At 36.1% G+C, this 8,803-nt stretch overlaps 1 protein-coding gene across 2 annotated transcripts; it reads left to right on the top strand.

Annotated features, from left to right (window-relative positions):
• The first annotated feature begins 4,543 nt into the window (after nt 1–4,543).
• On the top strand, nt 4,544–8,262 carry LOC127086603 (flagellar radial spoke protein 5). 2 transcript variants are annotated; one of them, XM_051027386.1, is made up of 9 exons: nt 4,544–4,950; nt 6,261–6,345; nt 6,482–6,598; nt 6,691–6,755; nt 6,834–6,922; nt 7,008–7,087; nt 7,195–7,306; nt 7,578–7,697; nt 7,825–8,262. In XM_051027386.1, the coding sequence occupies exons 1-9, from the start codon at nt 4,632–4,634 to the stop codon at nt 8,008–8,010; spliced, it is 1,173 nt and encodes a 390-aa protein (XP_050883343.1). In that variant the 5' UTR covers nt 4,544–4,631; the 3' UTR covers nt 8,011–8,262. The 2 variants fall into 2 exon arrangements, with proteins under 2 accessions (XP_050883343.1, XP_050883342.1); XM_051027385.1 differs by lacking the exon at nt 4,544–4,950 and adding an exon at nt 5,336–5,756.
• The last annotated feature ends 541 nt before the right edge of the window (nt 8,263–8,803 follow it).

The following is an 8,803-nucleotide window of genomic DNA, read 5'->3' as shown; positions in this document are numbered from 1 at the left end:
ACCGGAACTCCTGGAAAAAGACTTCCAGTATGTATTTTTTCCAAACCGGAAGAATTCACAAAAGACATCCGGAACACACCAGGTAGTAAACCGGAAGACTTCAAGAAAGAGTTTTGGTTCTTTAATAAAAAAGACGTGTTCCGGAACATTTATTGAAAGAGTTCCGGTAAACAAAGTGACACATACCGAAACTCTTTGAAGAAGTCTTTCGGTCTGTGTTTTATGTATTCCGGGACTCTTTTTTGAAGACTTCCGATATGCAATTTTTTTATTTTTTTATTTTTAAATTTTTTTATTGTGCAGGAATGGAAAATCTTCCCCAAATATGTGTAAATACTTCTGATGCGTTTATAACGACGGAAAGATTTGGTACACGAGAAGAGGTGATCAGATGGATTAAAGAGATTGGAATCGATAATAAAGTAACTATTATTATCAGTCGTTCAGATACTGAAACAGAGAAAAGAGAGAGAAGTAACAAATTAATATTTGGTTGTGATAAATGTGGGAAACACAAGAGTACTAATAGTGGAACCCAAAGTTGTTTGGGCTAGTGATGAGGTTGAGTATGGTCAACAGTTGCATCAACTTGAGAAGGCATGTGTTGATTATAGTGGATTTACTAATTATGTGAAAGATACATGGTTGACTCCATATAGACAGAGATTTGTTGGAGCATGGATTAATCGAGTGCTACATTTGGGTAACACGACGGCTAATCGGTATGTGTTATATTTTTTACTATGTATTTTTTTTATATATGATATTTTTAATATGTTATTTTTAGGGTTGTATCTGCTCATTGGAAGTTAAAGCAGATGTTAGGAAACAGTATAGATGACATGGTCAAATATTGGGAAGCTATGAAGATACGCACTAGGTGGTATACCGATACTCATAGATGTTTCATGTTTATTGGAGGAAACTAACTATGGAAGTTGAGTTAGAGGTAGGTGCAGATGATGGATCAAAAGTGGATATGACTTGTGCAATAGATGAATTGTGGAAACAGTTTAGGTCATTATATGTTATTGGAAAAAGGGCATTAAAGAGTAGGGTTTGTGAACTTGCATACCTCACAATGACTTCATTGTGTCCACCACCCGAGAAATTAAAAACCAAAGGAGGAGTGAAGAAGAAAGGAAAAAAACCAGCAAGATATGATATTTATAGGGACCCTTCGTGTCATGAGTATGTTGATAAGACATCTCAATCTTCACAAAGGCAATCTCAACCATCACAGACTTCGAAGAAGTTAAAATTATCAAAGAAGCAACCACAATCAAAGAAATATTTCACTCTTCAATTTCCTAATCATATTAGGTCATACATTGAAGATGTAGTTAATATTGTATCAGATGGTAATTGTGGATTTAGAGTCATTGCATCATTGCATGGATATGGTGAGGATGGTTGGTCAATGGTTCGCCAAGACTTGGAGTTGGAAATAATAGACAAGGATAGGTCAACTTTGTATGACAAGTTATTTTGTAATCGGTTGGCAGAAGTGAGAGAATCTTTGATGATAGAATCCTTTGATTCACAGCCACCAGAAAATGGTTGACTCTACCAGATATGGGTTACTTAATAGCAAATCGTCATAATGTTGTACTTGTCTCTTTAGGCAATCAGTGCATGACTTTCTTTCCTGTGACAAGTTCACATTCACCAAATGTCTACATTTATTGCATTGGTTTTATTAACCAAGATCATTGGGGGTCAAGTACATATTTTATTTTATATGAATTATTATTTTAATTATTTTACTTATTTCATTTTATTAAATATATATTTTAATTATTGTTATCAGGTAAACATGAAAGAGGAGTTTTCGTTGCCACCGACCACATTAGATTGGAAGAAGTTTCGTTGTCCAACAGCAACATCTTGGATGTTAGGATTTGCAGGACGTCTACAACATTGGCAATTACTTACGCCTATATTAGCATGAATATGTAATCAAAACATGAATATTATATTATGTCTATTTTATTACATTCAATTCTAAAAGTTAATACATAAATCAATGTGAACGAGAAATATGCAAAACTTGAAATAAATCAGCAAACTACGGATTTTCCTCTTCGGCATTAACTTGTCTCAGATAACGATGAATCAATGTAGATACCAGGGTCGACCCAATCATTTCGGAGGCCCCGTTCTAATTTCAAAAATGTGCCCAAATTAAAAAAAATACAATTATAATAATTAAAAAATATATATCAACAATACAATTATGTATTAATTAAAAATAAATTTAACTATAATTATTTTGAGCTTCGATCAATCTTGATTTTTGTATATATTGAGTTTTTATCATAACATTTCTTTCAATTATTGAGTTTTTTTAATAACATAATTTTTATTAATATTTATGAAAAAAATTGAAAATTTCAAAATTTGAGGCCTTTTAAAATTTAGGGCCCTGTGATGCAGCACCTGCTGCACTTGCATAGGATCGGCCCTGGTAGATACACGAGTCCAATTAGGATCAGATGGTCATGCGTCGTAAACAGGAACTGGCACCTCTCTTGATTCATCACGATGGGGCGGGACCAAACGTGGATGCGAAACACAACAATGTTGTTGGACGAATCACAACAAGAACGCTCTGATGGTAACCAATCCAATCAACATCAATATCATTAGCCATCATACAATCAAGAGGTGGGGATGAAACATACTTCTTGTACCCGAACTGACGTAAACATTTGTCAGGCAAGTATGGAACAACTGTGTCACCCCACTTCAAACACCCCCTATACATACATAACTCATCAAACCGATGTCATCCTCTATGATCCTCAAATGGATGCCAAATGGCGTCGGCAGGTGTCAGCTCGTCCAAAATAGGTCGCAAATCATCCACCTTCGGGACTCCTTACCTATAGGACCATCTCATCGCTCGAGGAAGACCATAATTATCAGCTGGTTTTCAATTCTCTCATCTTTTTCCAATCGTTGGAAAGTACTCGTGAATCCAACACTGTTACAATATAAAAACATAATAAACAAAATAAATTAAATTAACATAATTTATACAATGAACCCAACACTTAATAAATAAAATTAAATTATATACTTGTAGGAGAGTAGGATATCCACCAAACTGCTTGCAACTGAACATGGACGCATCTCCAAGGTATCTATATATGGTAACCAATGCAGCTGCTCCCCAACTATATCCCGAACATCTATTTAGGTCCGTAAACAGTAAGAGATATCATGCCTCGATAAGTGTAAAGGTCTTGTCGGCAAAACTTATGGAACCCACCAACATCAACAAATATGCTCTAGCCGCATATGCCCAGCTAGAAACAACTCTATGTTGTACGAATAAATCGTATAACCACTCCAATTTATAAGAAGAACTCATGCAGCTACAGACATGTGCTTGTGCCTCACTATGTGACACTCCTAAGTAGTCAACAGCAAGTTCAACAACAACCTCTTCAATGGCATCTTGAGGACTCCAGAACATACCCCTGATGGACAAGTGAATCAGACAAGAGACGTCATCCAAAATAATACTCATCTCACCAAACGACATATGAAATGAAGATGTCTCTAGATGTCATCTTTCCACAAATGCGAATATCAGATTTGTGTCTATCTTGTTCAAATTAGTTCTCTGAAGTGAAGATAACTCAGACCTAGAAACCCAACTCTCCATCTGTTGTGGAAGAGCTAGTGGAACCCTCGATGTCAACTTAAGTCCGTGTCCAGCAACCTTCAACTCTTTCTTCGGACCTCTTTCCTGAAAACAATTAAAACACATATTATATAACACAATATAAAATATTCAAATATTATTCAATTTCAAATATACGTCGTTTATTTACCTCACAAAACCATAAATGACGAGCAACATGATGCTCGTACTTTACCAAAAGAGACGTATTGTACGACCCTCATGGATAGTCAGTCGGCTCTGCTGCATATGTAGATGCGCCCCGTCCTAAACTACGGTCTAGAATCCTACCATCGGCACCTCGTCTTCGAACCACTATAAAAAAAATTATAAAAAAATAAATGCACCGGAACACTTCTAAAAAGAGTTCCGGCGTGATGAAAATTGAGTTTGACTTCCAGAACACTTTCCATAAGACATCCAGTTAAATGAATAAAAACCGAAACTTTTACGAAGAGATCCGGTAAACACTTCAAAACCGGAAGTCTTTATTAAAGAGTTCCAGTTCAAGCCTAAAATTTGCAGGGAACCGGAAGTCTTCTAGAAAGTGTTCTGGTATGTTGTTTGTGAAACAAAAGACTTACTCTTAGTGTTCCAGTTTACAATGGCAAAAACGCTGATTCGGAAGTCTTAAAGCGAAAATAAAATAAAATTCAATTTTTTGAAAAATATACCCTATTTATACGAGGGCATTTTAATCCAAAAAAACTTATCATAGGGGTATGGGTATAATTGCTAGGTATGATGGAAAATTTCCTAAATATAAAGGTGGGTGTCACGTTGACTCTCCTTTCACAGGCCTTAAGCAAACTGGGCTTCCATAAAAGTCACTGAACCCATATTTAACAAGTGGTATTATGGTCATTTCAAAAAGCTGAACAAACGAACCCATTTTCACTTTTCCTTTTTCGTTATCCTCTTTTTCCCAACTTCGCTGGAAATGGCAGCGGTATCGAGCCACCACCTATTCTCCACTTTCACTCTCTTTAATCCATCCAGAACCACCAAAATAAACTCAATTTCTCGAAATAGCAGCGCAAGTTTGATTCGATGCGCTGATTTGAGCACAAGCACGAGCACGGTTGAGAATCAGCGAGTCACTGTGAGTAACGGGAACGATTCCTTGGAAATATGTAGAGTTCTTAACGGAATGTGGCAGACAAGCGGTGGTTGGGGAAGAATCGACAGAGATGACGCCGTTGAGGCTATGCTCCGGTACGCTGACTCCGGCTTATCGACGTTCGACATGGCCGATCATTGTACGTAGTCCACTCAATTTCTCTCCATCCCTTCGCGTTTTCCTCTATGATGACGTGGAAGTTTACTATTGGCCTGTTTTTCCCCATTAATCCACTTCACTATTTTTGTATGAGTTGATTTATTAATCTTTAATTAATAAGTAAAAAATATAAATTCCAATTTAAAATAGAAATGGTAAAAAATACACAAGAGTGCTTGTATGAGAAGAATCTGTTATGGTTTAATGAGAAGTCTTGAGTTTGAATCTGAGCATACAAGAGTGTTAAATTGTTTTAGAGGAGAATTTTGTGACTCTATTGTGATCTTCTGTAACTGGAGGAATTAGTTTTTGCAATTGCGCGCCGAGAGGATATTCTGTTTATATAGAAAAAAAATTAATATAAAATTATATGGCTGAGAATGCTCCTACAGGATAGGACACTGTATGGTGTAAAGGCCTTTTCAAGAGTATATGCTGTTGCTATAGCTACTGTGGGCACTTTGAGGAGTTTGAAAATGGCAGAGCTATTGCAGCATTCTCTGAGCAAATTCACTTACTATAGTTTAAACAGAGCACCAACAAGAAGAGGAATTGCAACAAGAGAATATAAGCATATGAGACCATGTCGGTGTGTGGCTACGCAGGAAGATAACCGGCGCATTGTGGTCGGTAATGGGAAGGATTCGTTGGATATATGCCGGGTTGTGAATGGAATGTGGCAAACAAGTAGTGGTGGATGGGGAAGAATTGATAGGGATGAGGCTGTTGATGCTATGCTTAAATACACTGATGCTGGACTCACTACTTTTGATATGGCTGATATATGTATTCAACTTTGCTTGTTTGTTGTTTCTACTTGCTTTTTTTAATTGTTTGAATCCATGAACCCACCTTGCCTAAAGGAATTGCCTTTCCTTGCTGTTGAGAGACTTGAATTAACAAATGATATGACCTGTTGAAGTTGAGAAATCTTAGATAAAAGGATGGGGTTTTGTAGAGTTGAGTTAAGCTAAATTGAAATTCCGAGACTCGGTTGCTACTTAAGTTAATGGTATCTACTACTAGAGGATTAGAATCTAGAGAAGATCTTACAGGTCGGTTAGGCTGACTTAAGCTCGATTTAAATTTTAAGATTTGGTCATCACTTAAGTTAATGGTGTCTACTAGAGGATTAGAATTTAGAGACCGTTTTAATTTGAGTTCAGGAGGTTATTATTTGATTTTATAGATGTGGAATCTTCTTTACACGAGTTGCTTCTTTTAAAGGTCATAACTTGTGTTCATTTTTTTCTTTCTCATTTGTTGTGTTGTGTTCTATTGGTTTTGCAGATGGGCCAGCTGAAGATCTATATGGGATTTTCATCAATCGAGTTCGTCGTGAGCGTCCACCAGAATATTTGGAAAAGGTCAGAGGGTGAGTTGATTATGAGGTTCATATTATTTTCTTTAGTCTTTTTCTACTTGGAGAAAATGCAGCAAGTTTAGATTGTCAATAAAATTACTATACAACATAGAACATACTGCCTCAGCCACTGTATTATTTGATGCAGTCTCACCAAGTGGGTGCCACCTCCAGTAAAGATGACAAGTAGCTTTGTAAGAGACAACATTAATGTGTCAAGGAAGAGAATGGATGTGGCTTCCTTGGACATGCTTCAATTCCATTGGTATTTAATATCTATCGTTCTTGTTATTTAATTCTGATTCTCTGAAGTTTATGATTCATCTGACGACTCTCCTCTATCTATAATGAATTTAGGTGGGATTATTCAAATTCAGGATATCTTGATGCACTAAAACACCTCACAGACTTGAAAGGAGAAGGTTAGTTTTGCTTCTGAATAGCTCAAGCAAGTTCGGATTTATTGGTTTGAGCAAACTATTTCTGCTAACCTTGTACAGGTAAAATCAAGACTTTGGCTCTAACCAATTTTGATACTGAGAGATTACAAATTATTCTCGAAAATGATATTCCCATTGTGAGCAATCAGGTAAACCATATTGCTTTAGTTTTCTTCTATCAGTTGGTTATATTAAATTACTACTGGTTCATGATTCTTTTAAGTATCTTCACAGGTACAACATTCACTCGTTGATATGCGTCCCCAACAGAAAATGGCAGAGCTTTGTCAGCTTACAGGAGTCAAACTAATAACGTAAAGAAATCATTTAAGCACAAAATAGTTCTCCAAAATGAGATTATAGTAAAATAAAATAACCTAATTTATCAAATTTCTCCTAAGTATATTAGATTGTGATGCAGGTATGGGACAGTAATGGGCGGTCTATTGTCTGAGAAGTTCCTTGATGCAAACGTCAACATTCCTTTTGCCGGACCTGCAATAAACACTCCTTCCCTCCAAAAATACAAAAGGGTATGATATCATAACCGTCATTTTTTATTTACTTGCACATTTGTCAGGACTTGAACCCTGGACTTTTTAACCAAAAACTCAACTGTTTCAAGCCAGTTGAGCTACCCTTCCCATCAGATATCCTAACTGTCATTAATTATCTGAGGATAGTTTTGAGTTGATAATTGATCATTTTCCCTCTTATGAACATGAGGTTTTTTCTTTTTCTTTTTGTTCTCTGGACATAGTTATATTATTCATGTATTTTGCTATACTATGCATCGCATGTCAGATGGTAGATGCTTGGGGAGGCTGGGGTTTATTTCAAGGACTTCTTCGAACTCTTAAACAAGTAGCTACCAAACATGGTGTTTCTATTGCAGCCGTTGCTGTTAAATATATACTGGAGCAGGTAAAGTTGATTCGTTTTCTATGCAGGAACTTGCTTTTCGGTAGTAAACTTAAAATCTCACATTAATATTAAATTGGACAAGCCCGTTTTGATATTTTTCTGATTTTGGTTCTGGTGAAACATGCAGCCTGCTGTGGCAGGATCTATGGTTGGTGTAAGACTTGGCTTGTCAGAACATATTCAAGACTGCAATGCTATATTTTCGCTTGTTCTTGATGAAGACGATGTGAACAGCATAAGAGAAGCATCAGGGAAAGGAAAGAATCTTCTTAAAGTGATTGGTGATTGTGGAGATGAGTACAGGGGTGCATGAGTCTTGCTCATTGCTATATCAACATGGTGATTGTTTTCACTTATATAGGACAAGGAAGGGCGAAAATATAAAACAAGGAAATTATTCACCCTCAATTTTGTCTCAGTAGAAGACTTGTATGTAATACTTTCATATGATACTTTGTACTAGTCAAAAGACAAACGAAAGGAAAACGTTGTTTTAACTAAGTAAATTAATAACTTTGTATTGCTCTGATAAATCATTTTATCTATGATATTCTTGATTGTTTAACATCTCATTGCACATATTTTTTCTGAAAATAATCACCCGCAGTCACCTAGTTGGGATATTTGTTGACTGTCCGATTTCAATCTAATGGTTCAAAATAATGCATGTTTAATTATTGTTTACTGTTTAATTAAAAATAGATTAAATCTAGATCGTCGGAAGACTAGTCTTTTATCATGAGTTAATTATTTGTTGACCTTGTATTTTAAGGAAGACTAGTCTTTTATCATATGAGTTAGTCTTGGTCATAAGTATGAGCAAATTTAGGGGTTGCAGACGGGCATGCTCGACCCGCTAAGACTTGCTCCACAAAAAATCACAAAAAATAGGACAAATATTGTTGAGGGTGTGGAACCATGTTTTGCAGGTTATTCAAAGAAGTGATCAAAGTTAAAGATGACCATCGTGGTCTGCCTTTTGATAATATACTTTTGATGACGACAACTTAAAGGAGCCTTTGATGACAACTTGGAAAACCTTGGTTTATCAATAATAACCTTTACAACCTATGAGGATTCAAGTATGACAAATGGTTAAAGATGCA

Source organism: Lathyrus oleraceus, chromosome 5 (genome assembly GCF_024323335.1).
Source record: "Lathyrus oleraceus cultivar Zhongwan6 chromosome 5, CAAS_Psat_ZW6_1.0, whole genome shotgun sequence".
Taxonomy (NCBI): Eukaryota; Viridiplantae; Streptophyta; class Magnoliopsida; order Fabales; family Fabaceae; genus Lathyrus; species Lathyrus oleraceus.
The sequence above is the reverse complement of the archived record's forward strand: the minus strand, read 5'-3'. Positions and strand labels throughout refer to the sequence as shown.

Coding starts and splice junctions, on each gene's coding strand:
- LOC127086603 (XM_051027385.1), top strand. CDS start 5,351: ATGCTCCTACAGGATAGGACACTGTATGGTGTAAAGGCCTTTTCAAGA. Junction 7,088..7,194: donor ACAGGAGTCAAACTAATAAC/GTAAAGAAATCA, acceptor ATTGTGATGCAG/GTATGGGACAGTAATGGGCG. Junction 7,307..7,577: donor CCCTCCAAAAATACAAAAGG/GTATGATATCAT, acceptor ATCGCATGTCAG/ATGGTAGATGCTTGGGGAGG.